The 22,423-nt window shown below is 35.6% G+C and overlaps 1 protein-coding gene across 4 annotated transcripts in view; it reads right to left on the bottom strand.

Annotated features, from left to right (window-relative positions):
• The window catches only part of TDRD7 (tudor domain containing 7), a 74,340-nt gene that overhangs the window by 43,002 nt on the left and 8,915 nt on the right, over positions 1 to 22,423 (bottom strand). Inside the window, exons 2-6 of one of the 4 annotated variants that reach the window (XM_082694927.1) lie at positions 16,686 to 16,898; positions 14,239 to 14,380; positions 13,039 to 13,252; positions 3,757 to 3,830; positions 1,333 to 1,550 (exon numbers count right to left, since the gene is read on the bottom strand). In XM_082694927.1, coding sequence (XP_082551053.1) covers positions 1,333 to 1,550; positions 3,757 to 3,830; positions 13,039 to 13,252; positions 14,239 to 14,380; positions 16,686 to 16,892 — 855 coding nt within the window. In that variant the 5' untranslated portion in view covers positions 16,893 to 16,898. Of the gene's footprint in view, positions 1 to 1,332; positions 1,551 to 3,756; positions 3,831 to 13,038; positions 13,253 to 14,238; positions 14,381 to 16,677; positions 16,899 to 22,423 lie in introns of all 4 variants that reach the window. The other 3 variants (XM_082694928.1, XM_082694930.1, XM_082694929.1) reach the window with 3 other exon arrangements.

The following is a 22,423-nucleotide window of genomic DNA, read 5'->3' as shown; positions in this document are numbered from 1 at the left end:
CCTATATTCCACATAAATCAGGAGTAACATAGTCCATAAATATTATTGCCTCTATAAATTATAGGGCAAAAGCCTATTTCCAGAGTTTGCCATTTCTCCTTGTTTTCCCACTTTTCACTGTGTATTCTGACATGTGACTTGGTCCTAAGGGGTCCTTGGCATCTACCCCGTGATTGGTACCTGCAGGTGCACAGTAAATGGTATATAAATAAATGGTCTGGATGATGAAGGAATGACTCTTGCCTGGAAAGTGACTGGGACTCTAATGGGTGTCAGAAACCTGAAGGAAAAAGTGGTTACAAATACATGTTGTCTTTAGGCCAGGCGCTTAGAAAAAGAGTGGCCTGTGCTTTATCCAACAAGGTTGGGGGCCAAAATATATATTCAGTTAGATAAATGAAAGCCCTGTATCAAACAAAAATCATATACATACTTAATTCTGCAAGCTTAGAAGTCCCAAGTAGCTTGCCATTTAAAATAGTTATACATCACTAAATATATTCTATGTAAATGACAACATTAAGAAACATAGTAACTTTTGGGATGCCTGGGTGGCTCAGTGGGTTAAAACTTCTACCTTCGGCTCAGGTTATGATCCCAGAATCCTGGGATGGAGCCCCACATTGGGCTCTCTGCTCAGCAGGAAGCCTGCTTCCCTTCCTCTCTCTCTGCCTACTTGTGATCTCTGTCAAATAAATAAATAAAATCTTTTTATAAAAAAAGAAACATAGTAACTTTAGTTTAAGAATCTAATTGTCTCTATTGCTAGCTGAACTAAGATTTCTAATAAACTATTCTGATCTATCATTTTATTATAATAGACTCTCAAGTAGAAACAGGTATAGAAATTGATGTCAGTTCACTTGTCAATTTTTTTCCTCCAAAGAACTTTATAAACATTTTAAATCACAACTCTGTATTAATTTAATAATTAAAATAAGGTATTCTATAAATAGCCAAAATAATAAGCATGTAAAATTTGAGGCTAATAAAGTTTTATTACCAGTAAGTTTAACTTATTGAAAATGGCAAAGTTAGTAATATCTACTGGAAGCAGGTCAATACAAAATAGTATTCATATTAAATGCACTTAAAAATAATTTAAGACAAAATATATAAAAACAACAATCACAACGCACATAGCCCTCAATCTTGACATACTTCTATAAATAAGAACTGATATATGTTAATCTTAGAGATAAATACTAATGAAGCAATATTAATAAATCAAGTGCTTCGTGCTCCCAGAGTGAAGGTGATATGACTAATAACTCAAAATCTGAAAGTGGGGCAGGAAGAAGGCATCAGAAGGAAGGAACAGGAGAAACATACCGTGCAAATATGAGGCCAGTGTTCAAATTGTTGTAAAATTCCTTGATTAAGTTCTTCTTTATATAACTCTTTGTAAAAATGTGGAAGCTTAGATATCCAAATGCCATTGTTATGCTTGTTTAGTATTTCCTTTATGCGGTTCTGAACCTCATCCATTTTATAAGTGTAAGAGGCAGGAGGCGTGACATTTGGTTTTTCAACAGTCTGATTTAAATTATCTTTAAATTAAAAAAATGACAGAATTAACCAGAAGGCTTATCATTTTAGATTATCCCCATTACCTAGTATTTGTGTCATTAGGCTTTGTTACACTTCAGGTTTGTGGGGGTCGAGGGACTTAGAAGCAAGCGAGACTTAGGCCAAGCAGGACTATAACAACTTCATTCTAAATTTTAACCGTGAAACAACCAGCAGGCTCAACAGTCACCCACAGATGGAAACTGCTTCCTTTATGTTATCAGTGTGATTCCTAATTTAATTTAAACATCAGAATGATCTTGCTTTATAAAGAATAATAAATTTTATTATTTAACCAATAATTTCTGAAGTGCAACTAAGAAAGGTTAAATTTAAGACAATACTGGATTATACGCAATGCTCAATTTAAAGCTATATTCCACAAAGCATTAGGATAATGTCTTAATCATTAGGTCAAAGACATTTTATAGAAAATAAAAAATTGTCTAGGTTTTGTGCTTTATTAATGAGAAAAATAATTAAGCAATAGACAGAAGTTCAAAAATTAATCCACCTATAATAAACTAAATAAAAGCTCTAGTGTTCACAGATAAGTATTACTAATTTGTTTTTATTTCATCAATCCAAATCATTTATCTTTTATAAGTGATTTTTATATGAAGTTTTGGCTCTCTTTACTCACACTTATTTTTTATCTAAAACTTAGAATGCCTGAGCTAACATCCTAAGACAATAAAGATATTTGAGTGTCTATAGCTGACAGTTCTGGAATTTTAAGAACAATAAAATTCATTCCAAACCTCTTCACTGAGACACAGATTAGAGTGTATTAAAGATTACCATCTACAAGCAAAATATATTTGTACTTTAATGAGACAGTATTCCTACTGGGATTCAGCAAATTTTATGCTATTTCAAACTGGCAGGTAGAGAGATACACAGACTGGTTTGGGAACACTGGCCTCTGAGGATGCCAGAAAGCCAAAGGGGAAGCTGTTCCTTGAGGCTGGCTAGATGCTGACTTTGCCTTATCCACCACAAGGCACAAGACTTAGTTTGGCTCAGCAAACAAATGAGTCCATCTATAGGTATCACTAATTTATTTAGGTTTGCCCCAAATAATGATACAAAAGGTCCAGGAATAAGGAAAAGATGAGCTTCTGAGAACCAGACCTCCTTTAAAGGGAGAATGTCAGAACTGATGCACAGTTGGGAGTCTTTGCAAATGCACCTGTTCTGGAGGGCCACTGGGAGTCCCCTAAGCTTGTGTGCCTTTTGTTAAACAAGTCAAGGAAGCAATCTCTTTTACAGGTAGGAGAGACTGTGTATAAGGGTGTACACATCAGTGCCAGGTGAACTGCAATCATTCTGAAACAAGTCCTCATGTTTCTGTAGAAAAAAGCTTATTCTAACTGAAAAAGATTTATAGTCTCTAAAGGGTATACAACTTTACTAAATTGCCATGTTTCAGAAAATGCATGTGTAACAGTAATTGATATAAACAAAAAGCATATTCAATTAGTTTCCATAAGAAATACCGGAGATGTGTTCTTATGGGAAAAATTATTTTGACTCAGTAAGAATCACACTTAAAGTAGCAAATCATTTGAAATCACACTTAAATTTCAGGCAACATAAGTACTGATTGTGAAGCGCTGTGTCCCCCAGGTGGATCTTTTAGCAGAGAATTTACACTTTGGTTGGAAAAGACAAGATAATGAGTGTGTATATTTTTAATCTTCAGAATCTTTGACTTAACTGTTTTCATAACAGTCCTTTTGGATCTTATAACCCAAGGAATCATTTATATTCGTACTTAGATGCTTAGTGGTCATTGTACACAGTTTACGGTCCCAGGCTTCTCAATGGTCGAGTATCTGAAACCATTTTAGGAGTTGAAGTCCATATTTGTGTACTTTAAATGTCACCCCCTAATGAGTGAGAGGGTGGCAAGGGACACAGGTACCTCTGCAGGTGACAGACGGAAGTGAAACAGGAGTGGTCTGATGTGAGGAAGGCCTTACGTCAGAATGAGGATATCCCTGGAGGTATTGTTTGTTCTTTAGATCACTTCATGTCAGAACATAAAGAAATGAGAAAAGGAGGGAGGAGAGATATATTCCAAGTAGGATAAGGTGAGAGCAAATGTGAAATACCACCACCAGCAGGGGCTCTGAGGTTCCAGAAACCAAAAGGTATCATAAAGATAATGGTTAGCACACATACCACTCACTTCCTTAGCACACGTTCTTGAGAGATGCATCTGAAAAGGTGGTGGAAGGGATGCCTTTGGGCTAAACCTAAGGTGTTATAAAAAAAGAAGAAAAAGTAAGTTAAAATTCTAATAGTGAAGCCTATGTCAAGTTTTAAACACCACTTTTCATTTAAAGTCTCTGCAGCACTGAACAGCAAAACAAGTCAGAATATTCCAAAATGAGCAAAAATGAAAATGATACCTGGTACTATTAGCTTTCATGTTTCATATTCACCCAGAGAAAAATGTGTTAAAAGCTAAATTTATTTTTTAAATTTTAATGTAGTCATGTTTATTAGTCTTTTTATTATGGTTTTCACTTTTCTTTTTTTTTTATGTTCAATTAGCCAAAATATAAGCACATCATTAGTTTTTGATGAAGTGTTCAACAATTCATTAGTTGCATTAACACCCAGTGCTCATCACCACATGTGCCCTCCTTAATACAGGGTGATGGGTATTAAATGCTAAATTTAAACTAGAACTTTATAGGTTTTATTTATTTATTCATGAGAGACAGAAAGAGAGAGGCAGAGGGAGAAGCAGGCTTCCCACGGAGAAGGAGCCTGATGCAGGACTTGATCCCAGGACTCTGGGATCATAACCCAAGCCGAAGGCAGATGCTTAACCATCTGAGCCACCGGCGTGCCCTAAACTGGAACTTTAAAAGAACTTGGAAGTTAGATTTACAATTAATCACCTTTAAGGGACTAGCTATATAAAATTAAAAAAAAAAATCATGCAGAGAGTAAGTACTTGAACATAAAGAATATTTTAGAATATAACTAAAAAATGAAGGACTTCTATCACCAGGAATTGAAATGAGTTACAAAATTACATTTATAATCTTTGAACAGAACTAAAATGATACAGAGCATAGAAACACTCAATTTACAATTATAAATTGTAAATTACATACAATTTACATTGTATCTGAGCATATGAAAAAAAGTGGCATTCCAAACCACAGAGGGGATTGCTCAAATAACAGGGAGAAAAGAAGAAACATAGATTCCCCATATCTCACACCTTACTCAAATAATAATTTTTATATAAGTTATATTGGATATATGTAGGAAGATTTCTCCAAATAGGAGGACAAAGAACCCCCCCACACACACACACCATTTCTGTTCATATCAGTCTCCCTCACTAGACTCCAAGTATCTTAATGACCTGTTCCCAGTGCGTAGGATACTGCTTGGTATAAGCAAGGGAGAGTGAATGTTGAAGAGTGAATAAGATGATTGAATGAATCAATGACTGCATCTTGCCCATCAGTGGGTATGGGGCCAGAGTGGGTGACAATGACACAGTACATATATTTTCCAATTTTGGGACGGCATGGAATACTCTAAAAATTAGCTAAATTCTTTGGAATGAAGCACATCTCATAATATTTTAATTCTATAATAAACTATTAAATGTTAGACTACCAATACAACTTATTTAATATATGATGCAACGATAAGAGCTTCATATTTATGTATTAACGCATCTGGGTCATAATAGAAGATGTCAAAACATATCCAACTCCTATTTATGCAGAAATGGTAGGGAGACAGCACTCTTTTCACTTGCACCAGAGCCATAAAAATGTAAACTGGAACCCTCCCCTGCTCTGAGTCTGCTTTGAGGGTTCTAGTAGCAGGCAAAGGACTGTGAGCAAGAGGAGGGCACAGAGAGATTATGGCAAGGACAGATATGGATGAGGGATGGGTAGATGCGATGGATGGGAAAGAAAACAGTTAACATAGCAAAAGAAAGCTTTTAAGGGAAACTGCAGGGACACATGAAAAACAAACATAATAAGATGAAAGATATCCAATCAATTCTATAACAGTAAGTATAAAACATTTACTATTTTGTTTCTTAAAAGACAAATAGTGGGGCGACTAGGTGACTCAGTCAGGTGGGCGTCTGACTCTTGACTTTGGCTCAGGTCATGATCTCAGGGTCATGAGACTGAGCCCTGAGGTTGGGCTCTGCACTGGGCATAGAGCCTGCTTTGGATTCTCTCTTTCCCTCTCCCCGCCACCTGACTTGTTCTATCTTAAAAAAAAAATAAAAATAAAAATAAAAAGGATAAATATTTAGACTGGCCCCCCCAAAATCCTCCATCAAATCTAAACATATGCCATTCGTTAAAGACACATTTTTAACCTACAAACACTTACTTAAGGACCTACTATGTGCACACATGGGGAGACAGTAATGATCTGTGATTAGGAAGAGAAACACACCCCTAGCTCACGGACTATACATATAGTTGAGAAAACTGTGGTAAGCAGCTATGACATGGCCCCCAGTGATTCTTGCCTTGGTATCTACAGCCTATTTATAAAAGCTTGGAGCACCACCCCAGTGCTCGCCTTGAGTCACTTGCTTCCAACCAACAGCATATGTCAAGGTTGAGGGTATTACAAATGATTATGTCACAAAAGATTCTAATTTTCCCCCGTTAGCACAAATGGACATATTGGGGAGGCCTATGTAGAAACAAATTGAAGATGGTCTTTGGCCAACAGCAGGGAACTTGGGCACTGAGGAAAACCTGAAAGGAAATGATTATGCCAACAACAATGTGCATCAGCCCAGAGGCAGATCCTTGCTTAACTCATTGCAGCCACAGCCAGTACCTTTGCTGCAGCCTCGTAAGAGACTGAGGCAGACAACCCAGCTAAGCAGTGTCAGATACCTGACCCACAGAAACTAGGAGATAATATGCATTATAAGCTACTAAATCTATATAATCTCTTACATGAAAATAGATTATAATGCACTGACAAAATCTATTTATAAAAGCAAAATCTACTAAGTGCTATGATAGCGGCAATAGGTATAATGAAAGCACAGCATAGAAGCAAGAACCCCTATCAGGAGTAGAGAGAGGAAGAAGTAGAGAGTAAAGGTTATTAACACATTACAGAGTTATAATAATCTGAATAACTTGGCACAGCAAAAGAATAAACAGGTAATTAATGATTCTGAATTGGAAAGCCCAGAAACTGAGTTATATATTTATAACAATTTATTATTGGTAAAGACAGTATTTGAAACCAGTGTGGAAAGAAAAGATTATTTACTGATTGGTATTAGGACATCTGGCTAATAACACTGCAAAATCTCATGTTATACAAAACCACATAAATTTGGGATTAAGGACTTAATGAAAGCATAACATCCTAAAAGAACACAGAAGACCTGTTACATAATAGTGGGGTATAAATGCTTTTCTAAGCATAACACCTAAAGACAGCCACAAGGGAACAGATTAATAGAGGTAACTATGCAAAATTTTTTGTATAATGGAAATACCAAAATTAAATAAACTGAGGAAACATTACCAATATATTACAAGAGGTCAACATCCTTAATTTATAAATTATTTTTACAAATGAGAAAAGAAAAAAAAAAACAGGAGAGTTGTTGTGCAAAGGGCAAAGACAAGTAATTCACAAAAGATCTATAAATGGTTGAGTAAACATTTAAGAAAATTATGACCTCCTTAAGAATCCAAGTCAAAGAAATCGACATTAAAACACAGCTACATTTTTTTCACCTTTTAGAGTATCAACTAAAAAAGTGATGCCTAGGGGCGCCTGGGTGGCTCAGTGGGTTAAGCCTCTGCCTTCAGCTCAGGTCATGATCCTAGAGTCCTGGGATCAAGCCCCGCATCAGGCTCTCTGCTCAGCAGCGAGCCTGCTTCCCCACCCCCCACTCCCCCGCCTGCCTCTCTGCCTACTTGTGATTCTCTCTCTTTCTCCCTGTCAAATAAATAAATAAAATCTTAAAAAAAAAAAGTGATGCCTAGTGTTGGCAGGGGTATAAAGAAACAATCACATCGTATACTTCTAGAACATAATTGGTATAAACTGCGTGGAGCACAAATTAGTAATAGTCTTAGTATGTATACTCTTTTACCCAATTTTATCAATTTATTCTAAGGAACTAGTTATGAATATATGCAAGTTCTGTTCTACAGAAATGTTCATCATAGAATTGGTTACAATAATGGAAATCATTTACATTCAACAATAGGTGGTTGGGCAATGGACTTCCCTGACAACATGAAAAATGATAATGTAAGGGCACCTGGCTGGCTCAGTCAAAAGAGTATGTGACTCTTGATCTCCGGGTTATGAGTTAGAGCCACACATTGGGTGGAGAGATTACTTAAAACAAACAAATTTTTAAAAATTGATAATGTAGAAGTATTCTTAATCATGTGGGTTAAAAATATATTACCTTTAAAACAGTTTATAAAATAGTAATACATAGTTGATTTCCACTTGTATTTTTTAAAGGTTTTATTTATTTATTTGATGGCGAGAGAGATCACAAGTAGGCAGAGAGGCGGCAGAGAGAGAGAGGGAAGCAGGTTCCCTGCTGAGCAGAAAGCCTGATGCGGGGCTTGATCCCAGGACCCTGAGATCATGACCTGAGCCGAAGGCAGAGACTTAACCCACTGAGCCACCCAGGCACCCCTCCACTTGTATTTTTAAAAACTTACATACACATAAATATTAAATATATATATTTAAGCGTATGTAAGTTTTTATATATCAAATATATATCTAATATACAAATATATAATTTATAGATAAATATTATATATAAATATATACATAATATATAAACATATTATTTATATATAAATATATAAAATATAAATATATATTATAAATTAATATATTAAATATATATTTAATATTTATGTGTATATATATATGTGTGTGTATATATATATATATTTAATATTTACGTATCATTTGGGACAGAGAGTGAGCAGAGGGAGGAGCAGAGAGGGAGAGAGAATCTCAACCTGACTCTAAATGAGCACAGAGCCTGATGCTATCTCATGACTACCAGATCACAACCTGAGCCAAAACCAAGAATTAGAAGCTTAACCAACCAGGTGCACTTAAAATAGATAGATATATTCTTTAAAGATTTACTTATTTGAGAGAGAGAGAGAGAGAGAGCGAGAGTATGTGGAGGGAGGGGCAAAGGGAAAAGGCAAGAGAGAATCCTCAAGCAGACTCCACACTAAGTGCAGATCCCTACGCAGGGCTCCATCCCAGGACCCTGAGATCATGACCTGAGCCAAAATCAAAGGTCAGATGCTTAATCAACTGAATTATCCAAGTGCCTCCAAAAGATAGATATTTTTAAGTGGTTACATTTATGTTTGGATTAGAGGCAATTTTTTAAATTTCTTTCACTTCCTTATACTTTGCAAATTTTCTATACCATATATATAATACTTTTACAATCAGAACAAAGCAATAAATGTTTTTTAGAACATGCTTCCTACAAATATTTTGGATGTACTAAACACACAACTACTTTAAAGATGCAAAGACTCAGAAACCAACACTAAATTTATATTCATTTAGCTTAATATTTGAAGGATGCCTTTTTGATCATGGTGTCTGTTGGCTAATGCCAGACAGCCATTTATTCCTATCCAAAGTCCATGATTTTTATACACAGAGCAATTTGTTCTCTCTTTCTAATGGGCCTAATGGGAACCTCAACCTTCAGCTCTGTATTTATCTATGTTTTATGGATAAATATATTAAATATCTAGTTTAGTAATCTTATCACTTAATAAAAATACAATGGTCATGAATTATATTATTTTAAAGATTAATATTTCCTTCCCTCATATAAATCAGAGAAATCACAAATCAATCATATATCCTTATTCCCAATTCCTCTCTCTGTTTTACTGGTGACACATAATAAACTTAGCTTGATACCTGCAGTATTAGAAAATACCCATCATGTTGTCTTTCTAGAACCTTCCAGTTTGTTAACTGGCAGGCATGAATTCTTAACCAGAGATTTTGAGAAAGGACCCAAGAATCTTCTTGAATTAATATACAAAGATGTATGTATATGTTTTTTTTTAATTTTTATTATTTTCATTTATTTTTCTGGGAAGATCATTTAGATCTTTTATCAGCTTCACAGAAGATTTAGTGAGCCCTCAAATATTAAGTTAATAATGGTTTTAACTATGTAATATTTCTCTTAAATAAATAAATAAATCTTTAAAAAGACCTGGTATTCCCCTATAGATGATGTGTCATTTCTCTCTGGCGGTTTTCAAGATTTTTTCTTTGTCTTTAGTCTTTAGAAGTTTAATTACGATGTGTCTTCATGTGAGTTTCTATGGATTCATCCTGTTTAGGACTCTCTGAACTCTTCAATCTGTAGGTTTACGTCCTTAGCCAAATTTGAGAGGTTTTGAGCCATTATGCTGTCAAATACTCTTTCAGCCCCACTTTTTCCTCCTCTTCTGAGTCTCTCCTGAGATAATACAAATGTTAGACTTTTTCTTATTCTCCCCATAGGTCCCTAAGGGTCTTCTGGGTGTTTTATTTCCATAAGGCCCTCAGGCTTTGCTAAGTGGTTCTTTTTTTTTTCCTAATTAGTTTGTTTTACTTTTTTGAAGGAAGTCTATTTACTCTGCTGTTCTTAGTGGGTCATTTCTATCACTCTATCTTCAAGTTCACTGATTCTCTCCTCTGTCATACTCATTCTGTTATTGAGCTTACCCAGTGAATTCTGTATTCTGGTATTCCATTTTTTAGTACTATAGCTTCCTATTTTGGTTCTTTTTTATATGTTCTATTTCTTTGGTGAATTTCCAATTTTTCCACTTTTTTCAAATTATTTGCAATTGTTCATTGACGCGTTTTTAGGAGAGCTACTTTAAAATTTTTGACAGATAATTATATATATATATATATATATATATACATATGTTTTTATCATGTTATGTTAGTCATCATACAGTATATCAGTACATATGGTTCTTTTTTAAGATTTTATTTATTTATTTGACAGGCAGAGATCACAAGTAGGCAGAGAGGCAGACAGAGAGAGAGAGAGAGGAGGAAGCAAGCTCCCTGCTGAGCAGAGAGCCCGATGGAAGGCTTGATCCCAGGACCCTGGGAGGTCCTGGGATCATGACCTGAGCTGAAGGCAGAGGCTTTAACCCACTGAGCCACCCAGGTGCCCCAAGTACATACAGTTTTTGATGTAGTGTTCCATGATTCATTTTTTGCATATAACACCCAGGGGTCATTACAACACGTGCCTTCCTTAATACCCATCACCAGACTAACCCATTCCCCCACCCCTCTCCCCTCTGAAACCTTCAGATATTTCCCAGAGTTCACAGACTCTCATGGTTCATCTCCTCCTCTGATTTCCCCCCCTTCAGTTCTCCCTTCCTTCTCCTAATGTCCTCCATGCTATTTCTTATGTTCCACATATAAGTGAAACTGTATAATTGTCTTTCTTTGCTTGACTTATTTCACTTAGCATAATTCCCTCCAGTTCCATCCATGTTGATGTAAATGGTGGGTATTCATCCTTTCTGATGGCTGAATTTTTGTCAGATAATTTCAACATCTGATTCATCTTGGCATTGGCATCTGTCAGTTGTCTTTTCTCATTCAAGTTGTCATTATCCTGGTTCTTAGTATAACAAATGATTTTTTTATTCTTTCCTGGACAATGGGACATATGTTGGGAGACTGAATTCTATTTGAAAGTCACATGTTAGCAGGTAGTTACCCTGCTTAGGTTTAGCACATAGCTCCTGGCCCACTTTTATAGGCTGTAGTTCCAATGATAAGTCGTTTTTCATTGCCCTTATGGTACATTTATTTGTTGCTGTTGGGGCTCCTTCTTGATCTCTGCAGGTGCTGCCCATAGGAGCAGAATGCACTTCCCTGGGCCTAATGCTGCCAGGTGGAAGGGTGAGAACACAGTAGGCTGTAGGTCAGAAAGCGCCATCTTGGGCCTGCTCTTTGGGCTGCTTAGTGCTGGCACAGTCTCTGTTCAATCACTGCAGGCGCTACGTGGAGGAATGGAAGGCATTCATCTAGGTTGCCCATTGTCACTAAGAGGCAGGTAGGAGACACCAGACCTAGAGAATGCTCCCCTGTGCCACAGTCCAGAATGTCTAAGTTTTGATGTCATTTTATAGATTCAATTCAAAATGGATCTTGAAATTTAGGCACACAACTAGAGGAGCAATGGTACCTCAGTCACATATTAGACCCAACTAGTGCTTTGGGTCAAGATCCAAGTTTTAACGATGTTTTCCCAGACCTTATCAAAATTATAATAACTAGCCATAACTAGCATTAAACATATACTATTATGAAAAAATTTACCTAACTTATTAAAAATAACAAATTCCTTCTAAATATTCTAATATGGGGGACAGTGCTGGTATTTTTGAACACTGATTTAGAAGGATATGATACAACAAAATTTATTTTATAAAGACACAAAAAGAATGAAAGAATGTGATAATGATTCATCTATGTGAGGAGTTGGTAAACTTTTTCTGTAAAGGGTCCACTAGTATACATTTCAGATTTTGCAGGCTATACTATCTCTGTACAACTACTCAGCTCTGTGGTTGTGCAAAAGCAACCACAGACAATATATAAACAAAAGGATATGGCTTTGTTTCAGTAAAACTTTATTTACAAAAAAACAGGCAATGGGACAGATTTGGCCCATAGGTCATGGTTTGCTGACCTGAATTGCCTTACAAAGCCGTAAGACTTAGAGCCAGAAAGGAACTTTGAGATCACCTAGAACTTTGAGATCATTTAACATTTTCATTAAATGAATGAGGAAACAACAGCCCAAAAGATGAAGTAATTTCACTTATTCACCTGGCTAATAAATGGTAGCACCCAAACTAAGACTTTAAGTTTGTCCTTATTCTGTCCAATATTCTGATGTATGGATGTATGATGCTACTGTATAATTATACTATATATATATATATATATACTGTATATATAAATATGACTATTAGAGCACAATGGAATGTATAAACCAATATGATTGTATTAAAAATTTAGAAAAGGAATTATAAGAAATATTTTCAGAAAAAATTGTAAGTTATGCTGAAATAGCATCTTAGAATAACTTGTGAGAGCTTTGCTGTTTTTTCCTGTGAGAGCTTTCAACATGAATTTTATAAGGAGAGATTATCAAAAATGCAGAGAAAATATAAAATGAAGATATTCAGACAATGAAATTTAGATAGCAGGAAAAGTGGCTTTGTAGTAATGATACATTTCCCTCCTACATGTGAACTTACATTAGATAAACCTGAAAGTACTTCCTTCTTGACCTAAACACACATTTTTAACATTAATTATCCTATGTTCTCCAAACTTCTCCTTTTAGCCAGATAAAGCCCCAAATACCTGTTGTTTGTAGGTATGGTCACATGCCTTTGCCCTGGAACATCTTTGAATACATCGCTTCCGATAGTTGTGTGTAATGTGTAAGGCGGCATTTCAGCATCAGACTTAATTCCAAGAGAGTTTCCTTTGTCTCTTAACAGTGTTGGATTAGGTTTTTTGCTGATAGAAAAATCTGAAGAAATTCCTGGTTGTCTGAGGGTTGCTTTTGGTTTCCCTATGAAGTTAGGCATATATAATAAAATCAATTAGCTTCCCCAGAACCTAATTCACTATCCCACTCCCCTGTCCAGATGTTTTCTCTGGGTCTCTATTCTTAGAACAATGTGTAAGAACACAAGGAAGTTGTCACTACAGGGTTTGTCAGTAGGGGAAGAACAGATTGGCATTTAGCTGATGAGAGTCTTTAAAATGTGGCTTCATCTGCTAAACTAGTCAGTACCATCCCTCTACTCACCAATCAATCCTTCCATGACAGCCACTTTACGCTGCTACAAATGCAGCATACTCAGTCTCCCTGTCTCTTCTTCATCTATTTAAATTCTTCCCATCGCCCAAGGTCTGGGTCAAGTCCCCCTTCACCATGAAGTCCTCCACTGCCATTCTCACCACAATTGCTCCCTCGTTGAAAATGCTCACTGTGGCATTTAAGCATATACTCTTGTATATTATCTTTGAGCTACATCTTGATAATTTAGTTTTAGAATGATTATAAGCTCTTTGAGATAAGTGTCCAGTAAACACTGGCTGAGTTTCCTACAACACCTTTGTGTATTATGTAACTCGTGATTTTTTCCTGAAAATAGAGGATTTTAGTATAAAAGTATAAAGACATGGTTTTTGTATAAAGACATGATTTGCTAAATAAGTCACAAATCCTAGATTCTTGGTTTATCCAGCATTCTAGATTAGGCTTTCCCCTAAGTAACTTAAAAGAATAAAGCAATACTTTATCATAATAAAGCTTAATTAAAATCTACTCTTGAGTTAGTTCACACTGTGTGGTAACTTAGTAGGTCATGCCCATCATCTGGTGATGGAAGTCAATTTCAAATGGAAATATCAGCTTTACGATTTCCCCCTTGACATGTGAATGTTAACAAATATAGGTGTTTATCATGAATACAAGCAATGCTTCCGTAATTCCCGATGATAATGTATTCATAGACAGGCTTAAAATTTCAGCATATGAGAAGAACGTACCTTCTAGAAAAAATGGCATGGTTTTCTTTACTCTCATCTGACAGTTAACTTGCCGCCCAGTTTTCCTTTTAGAACTCCTCTGACGGGCCACAAGCTGAGCAATTCTCGCAGTTTCTGTGCAGGCCATGGCATAGCAGGTAATCTGTTCATGAGCGGCAAGGGGAAAGGAGAAATATTTCTCAGATTCACTGGTACCTAGAGGCTCATTTTTGAAAGTGGATCTTAGTGAGTTTACATATCCCAAATCAGACTATATGCAAATGTTTAAGTCTCTCTCCTTGATACTGTGAGAGCAAAATTACATATTCTACAAGAGAAACCAAGAATAGTCCAGCATATTGAATAATCCCTCCTCAAATTGAAAATTGTACTTATTCCTTAAATAGCTACTCATTAAGCATCTACAATGTGCTAGGTACTATGGGATTAACAAATGAACCAGAAGAAACCTGTGTCACACATAGTATCTCATATAATCCTTGAGATATATTTTATTCCCATTTATATATGGGTAAGGGAGGCTCAGGAAAGTTAAGCAAACTTCCTGTCACACAGCTGGGCTATCTCTCTGAATGCAAAGTATGGACTCATAACTGCTACTGGTATTACCTCTCAAAGACTACCCAACCCTAATCTTGTCACTGAAGTGGATTAACCAGGTGACTTGGGATAAATCAGTTTCCCTCCCACATCTTAGTATTCTCAGCTGTAAAGCGGGAGTGGGCTTAGATCTCGGGTTTTCAAGCTGCTCGATGGCAGCTCCAGGGCCTCACAATGGCAGAGAGGTGGTGAGGGCAAGGCAGGCCAAGCAGAGGCCCTGGACCCTGTGGCACCTGCTTAAAACACGGCAGCTCCGCTTTTAACTTTTGAAAAAACTGGTGTGACATACAGGAGACTTTTATTTATTTTTTTTTCCAAGTATGTAGGTCTCTAAAGCCCCACCTAGTGTTAAAAAGCCTCTGATTCTAAGTTGAGAGCAGGAACAGGAAAGCAATGAGGCTTTATATAAGCCAAGATATACTCCTATTCTTTGGCCCCGTATTTCTATTACTGAAAATACATTACAAGAAATGACTGAAGAAAAATGTACATACCCAAATATGCACAATAGGGGTTATTTTAATAATCAAAACTTGGAACCATTAAAAATGTTCATAATAGGAGAGCAGGGTTCAGTGAATTATAGCATAGTAGCCATATGAGGCATTATTAACTTATTAACTCATGCAGACATTTAATCATTCACACATTCAAACATATATTTACTAAGCACCAACTATTAGAGGTGGAAAAAAAAAACAATCATTCATCCTCAAGAAACTTACAAAGGAAAAAGACACAAAGAGACTAAATAAAAAACATTGTGTCAAGTGCTATCTTGGGTATATTACAAAGAGCCAAGTAGACAGAGGGGAGGGCTTAGCACTGTCTGGCAGAATCAGGGATGTTGAAACAAGTTTTATTATTACTGTAATAGTTAACTAATTTATACATCCTCCTTATAAAAATTACTACAGGTCAGGTGAGCCTTCCCTTTGATCACTCTCTCAATCCTAGTCACCTTTTCCCTCCTCCACCGCCTTCCCTATGCCACCAAACAGAACAACTATTACAAGTTTTGGGGAGAAATAGCCCAGATTTGTTGTATCTATCTACATATGCAGAAGTGTACCCAGAAGAATGTGCTGTTTGGGGAGGTGGGTGATTTTTGTCTTTTGGACAATGGTTGTCTATATCTTTCACACTGTGGATTGGGCAGATACAAAGAGGTGAAACTGTTGGGTCACAGGGTATGTGCAATAAAACATTTCATTATTACTACCCCAAATTGTTATGTTATACATAAAATGTTCTTCTGGAGAAACTAAAAAAACTAAATCATATGAGCGTAACGGTGTGAAGGACAGAACAGCCTAGAGAACAAAGGGATTCAAGACAAGGAGAATGGTGGGACTAGCCCTGTAATAATCCAAGTGCTGAATACTCTGCTAGGGATTGAACTAGGGTCCAGATAATAGGAACAGATAGGAAGGAGGTCAAACCATGAGAATTTAAAGGTGTTTATTAGCTTTGGTAACCAGGAGGTCATTACCACCTGGGCTAAAACAGTTGTAGCAAGTTTGTAATGCATGCAGTGTGAGACCCGGAAGTTAGGTCTCCAGTAGACTTATTTTGCTTGAATGCTGAAGACTGGGTAAACTTTAACTTTAAAATGTTTGATTTAACATGAATAGGGTCTACTTTTACAATGAAAAGAATTTGAGGGATCAAGTAAAAGACCTAAGAAGTCTAGGCTGTGCTTTGGATGTTGTTCTAACACTACCAACTTCAAACCACTTAGCTAGTACTTTTCCACTTTTACTTCTAGCCTAGTTAGGAGATCAGAAGTGCCAGGTAGGTAATCAAGATTGGTTTGACTCTTGTGACATGCACAATTACCTTCTTACCTCTCCAGATCTACTAGTCTCTATCCTCACAACTGCTGGCACACTTCTCAGATAGGCTTCTAGTGTAGGGTAACCTAACTGCTTAAAGGGGATCCAGTCTCCAGTCAAGGATCTGTACTCTCCTTGGAGCCGGGGTAATGCTATTCCGTTCTTATGAGACTGTAGGACAGCTCGTAGCATTTTTGAAACCAGATCTGCTTCCAGCATCTTCACCTATAAGAACACAATAGAAGGTTACTATAATAGGATTCATTAGTTGTGGATTCAAATAGATTTTCAGAGTGTACATGTGTTAGATTATCCCACCAACTATTACTGACTATTTTCTGTGCTATTACAGTAGAGAAATAACCGCTATGGTGGAGAAAAGCACAGAATATTATGAGAACACAGGGAAGTCAGAAGGGCAAAAAGACTAGTCTGCAGAGGGAAGACAACCGGGAATTTTTCCCAGATATGGAGAGGCCTGAATGGAATTCTGAAGGACATGGAGGAATTAGCCAGGCAAGGAGGAAAAGGATGTGTGGGGTCAGGATGGGGAGAGGTATCAGCCTCTAAAGGGAACAGGAAGTTCAAAAGGCACAGAGGTCAAAGAAGTACATGGTTGATTCTGAGGAATTCCAGGCAGTTACGTGGCTGAACATGATTGAACAAAGACTCTAAAATTATAAGCTGAGGACTGAAAGATGGGGGTAGGAGAGGTAGAAAGAGGCATACCCAGATGAGACTCCTATATTATGTTAACATGTGCATTTCAGCAAATATAATGTGGAGACTTGGGGATATTTTAAAAAGGGGTATAAAGTGTTAAGTTCTGCACTTTAGAAAAGGTAACTACTCAGTAGTGGAGAAGATAAATGCAAGGGAGAAAAATTAATGAGCTGTAAAGATACTTGGAAATGTGGAGGACTTGATAACAGGGCCCTGCAAATAAACAAAAAATCAATTTGAGAGGTAATTAGGAGGTAGAAGCAACAGAAATTGATTAACTGGTTTGGACAATGAGGGAAGTTCCCAAGTTTCTAGCTTAGAAACATGGTGGGTAGTAATGACCCACACTGGATGAGGTAGAACAGGTTTGTAAGAAAGGAAGAGAATGAATCCCTTTGGGACATATGGAGACTGGGGTCCTTGTAGGTCAGCCACACAGATATATTCGCTAGGAATTCAGGTTAGAGATCTGAAGTGGGTTTAGGGTTTTTGGCCTTCAAAATATATGTGGTATTTGGTATCCAGGGAGTAAAAATTAAGGTTAAGGATGGACCTCTATGGAAGGCTGTCATTAAAGCATGGGCAATGAAAGAAGAACCTATAAAAGGCTGAAAAAATGTGACCAGAGAGATATAAGTAGAAAAGGCAGAGCTGGTGTCATATAAACAAAAAGAGGAAAGAATTAGAAAGTATCATACCTAGCAAAGAGGTCAAGCAAGAGAAAAAAAGAATTTTGGTACCTAGGAAATCTGTGGGGACCCTGGCTAAGGATTTTCATTGGTCATTAATTGGCATTTTTCAAGATTAACCACTCATACTCTCTTTGGACTAATAGTAAATGGAATGGTGATACAACAACAGAATGACATTCAGGAAGCCAAGAAAAGTGGACTTAGCAAGGCAAGCCATGGAAAACTTGTTAAAAAATTCTTCCTTCAACAGTGCTACACAACAGAACTTTCTGTGCTGATGGAAATATTTTGTATCTGTGCTGTCCAATACATATGGTGACTGAGCACTTGAAGTGTGGCCAGCACGGCTGAGGAAATGAATTTTTAATTTAACTGGAATTAAATGTGTCTAGTGGGTACTATATTAGTACAGAATTCTTGACAGTCTTATTCTTTCTCTGGTTTAGATAACAAAAAGGAGGAATAGCATACAATGCTAGCAATTCCTTCACTTGTCCATTTTGAAAAGGAGATAAGATAGCAGCTTATTTGTGAGTGCTCTTAATGACAAATATAATACTCCAGTGACAGCAAGGTTTATATGGCAAATAACCTAAATACTCATTATATACTTCCCTTTGCGAAACATTAGCTCTCTTCAAACTGTCACCACCAGCACCAACATTTAGTTAATACTATGTGTATATACACAATGTGTAGTATGCTACTATTTGAAAGGGGAATGTGATAAAGACAAATATTATAAGCCTTATGGCAACAACTAAAAATTTTTTAAAGAAGCATAATTAATAAGCCAGTAGTAAAGATAAAACAGAATTAAAAATTCAATTAAAAAACAATGAGAGGTACACCTTAAACTATATAACACCATATGTTAAGTACATTGGAATTTTTTTAAAAAAGCAATTAAAAGTAAAAAAAAAAAAAAAATTGGGCAAAAAAGTGGGGGGTAGGGGTGGAGCCAGAAACAACAACTGCCACAAAGAACAGGTAGCACGAATAGAAAACATCTGGCAAAATGGTAGATTTAAAGGTGGCCACAGCAAAAATTACATCAAATGTAAACATTGAAAATATCTCAATAAAAATTTAGGATTGATGGAGTGGATATAAAAGACTTACCAATATACTATATATGAGAAGTTATTTTAAATAGATATACAACATAGGTTCAAAGTAAAAAGACAGAAAAAGATATGCCATATTAATTAATACCAGAACAAGGAATATCACTTGGGATAAGGACAGACATTACATAATTAAGGAGTTAATTCATCAGGAAGCTATTACAATCCTAAACATGAGTGCACCAAATATCAGTGCTTCGAAACACACGAAGCAGAAACCAATGGAGGTGTAAGAATATCTTCACAATTATTTGGAAAATTCAAAACTTCTTCTCAGTAATGCAGAACCAGTAAACAAAAACCACTAAAGATATAGAAGAGCTGATTAACAACATCAATCAAACTGACCTGATATTTATAAAAGACTCTACTCCAATAATAGCATAATATACATTCTTTTCAAAGACAGAATACACTCTGGGACTTAAGGCAATTCTTGACCAATTTAGAAAAACTGAAATTATACAGAGTATCCTGTGACCAGAAAGAAACTAAATTAGATATCAATAACAGAAAGATAGGTGGACAATCCCTTTGTATTTGCAATCTTAATGACATGCTTCTTAAAAAAAAACAAGGGTAAGAAAGGAAGCCTCCTTCAAAACAAAAACATCAGAAAATATTTTTAAATAAATGAGAATACAATGTCCAAAAATTTGCTGGATGGCATTAAAACAATATTTTAAGGGAATTCTGCAGCATTATATGCTTATGTTAAGAAAGAAGAAAGGTCCCAATTCAGTGATCTAATCTACTACCTTGAAAAAAGAGCAAATTATACTAAAAGTAAAAGGAAGAAAGTAATAAAAATGAGAGCAAAATCAGTATTGAACTGATGAAACACATCAGCAATGAAATAGAAAAGAAAGTTAAAGAAAAAATAATGAAACCAAAACTACTTTTTTAAAAACATCAATAAAATTGATAAACTTCCAGATAGACCAATAAAGAAAAAATGAGAGAAGATGCGAATTATTATTAATGGGATTAAAGAACAGGCCATCAATACAGGTCTTACAGACATTAAAAAGCAAACGTCTCTAAACTTATAAACTTATGCCAATAAATTTTGTCAATTAGATAAAATGGAATAAATTCATTAAAAGACACAAATTCCAAAGCTTATTCAAGAAGATATAAATAATCTTAATATCCCTATATCTATTAAGGAAGTTGAATTTGTAGTTAAAAACCTTCACACAAGGAAAACTCAAACCTAGATGGTTTGTCAATTCTACCAAAAACTTCAAGAAAAAAATACTACCACTTTACACAAACTCTTCCAAAAAACATAAGGGAAAGGAATACTTCTAAACTCATTGTATAAGGCCAGCATTATGCTGATACTGAAACCAGAAAAAGGCATTATAAGAAAAGCACAAACCAACTTCCTTCATTAACATAATTGCAAAAATTCCTAACAAAATATTAACAAACCAAATCCAACAATATGTAATAAGGATAACACATCATGATCAACTATATGGTTTACTCTAGAAACAAAAGACTGGTCCAACATTCGTAAATCAACCAATGCAACTGACTGTATCAACACACTAAAGGAGAAAAACCACATAGTAATAATAGGTGAAGAAAAGACATCTGACCAAGTTCAAAATCATTTATGATAAAAACTCTCAAAAAATAAGAAGGGGACCGCCTCAACCTGATAAAGAACATCTGTGAAAAATCCACAGCTAACATAATACGTAACAAGAAAAGAACGAAAGCATTCTCCCTAAGATTGGCAACAAGGCAAAAATGTTCACTCTCTTCATTCCTATTCTTATCACACTGGAGATCCTTGCCAGTGCAAAAAGACTGATTTCCAGATTTACTTAAAAGTATATTAATCAATGTAATGTAGGTATTGTCAAAAGGACAGTCATCAATGGAACAGAATACATAACCCAGATATAGACCGACACATATATAGTCAACTGATTTTCTTTTTTCTTTTCTTATTTTTTTTTAAGTTTCCAATCAGTATTTTTTTTTTTACTGTGTTATGTTAGTCAACTGATTTTCAACAAAAATCAGTTGACTAACATTGATTTTGCCGAAAGAAATTCAATGGACAAAGTTCAATGAAGAGTTCTGGAACACTATTTATCCATATCCAAAAAGTGAACTTTAAACTATATTCAAAATTAAACTAAAATAAAAACCCAGACTACTTAGGTCCTACTTGAAAAAACTAAAACTGTAAAATGTTTAGAAAAAAAACAAAGGTGTAAATCTTTGGGATCTTGGGTTTAGCAAAGATTTTTTATTTTTAGAATCCAGAAGAAAAAATTGACAAATTGGATTTCATCAAAATTTTAAATTTATGCTCTTTTAAATATAAATTTCTGTTGAGAAAATGAAAAGACAAGCCACGAACTGGAAGGATATAGTTTCATAAAACTTCTGGTAAAGGACAGGTAACCAGTGTATGTAAACAACCCTCAAAACTCAATAAGAAAACAAAGAGCCCATTTTAAAACATGCAAATTATTTGAACACATACTGTTTACTAAAGTAGAGATGTAGATGGCCAAAAAACATATTCTTCATTAGGGAAGTGAAAATTAAATCCACAATGAGGCATCACTACCCATCTATTAGAATAAGTTAAACTTTTTTAAAAAACCAACAGTATGAAGTGTTGATAAGAATGCAGAGCAACTAGAATTCTCATACATGTCTAGTGGGCTTGCAGAACAATATTTTGAAAAGTCATGGCTTGACAGTTTCTTATGAAGAAGCATGCTTTTATCATACAATCCAAAAAACTTATATGTTGGTCATTACCCAAGAGAAATAATGACATATATTCATATAAAAACCTGTACCTAAATATTTATAGAAGCTTTATTCATAATTACCACCCAATTAAAAACAATCCAAATGTCTATCAGCAGGTGAATGAATCAACTAGCGTTGCATATCCATGCAATTAAGTAGTACTCCGCAATTAAAAGGAACAAATTATTGATACATAGAACTGTATGGATGATTCTCACACTATGCTAAGTGGGAGAAGCCAGACACAAAAGACTATATGCTGTATGATTCTATTTATGTAACATTCTGAAAAAGGCAAAACTATAGGCATAGAAATTAAATCAGAGGCTGCCAAGGGATGGGAGTATAGGGAGGGGACAGACTGTAAAGAAGGCACAGGGCAATTTTGGGAATGACAGAAATAGTCTCTCTTGATCATAGA

This window comes from Mustela nivalis (assembly GCF_964662115.1).
Source record: "Mustela nivalis genome assembly, chromosome: 13".
In the NCBI taxonomy this organism is placed as follows: Eukaryota; Metazoa; Chordata; class Mammalia; order Carnivora; family Mustelidae; genus Mustela; species Mustela nivalis.
Note: the sequence above shows the minus strand (reverse complement) of the source record. Positions and strands in the feature narration are given on the sequence as shown.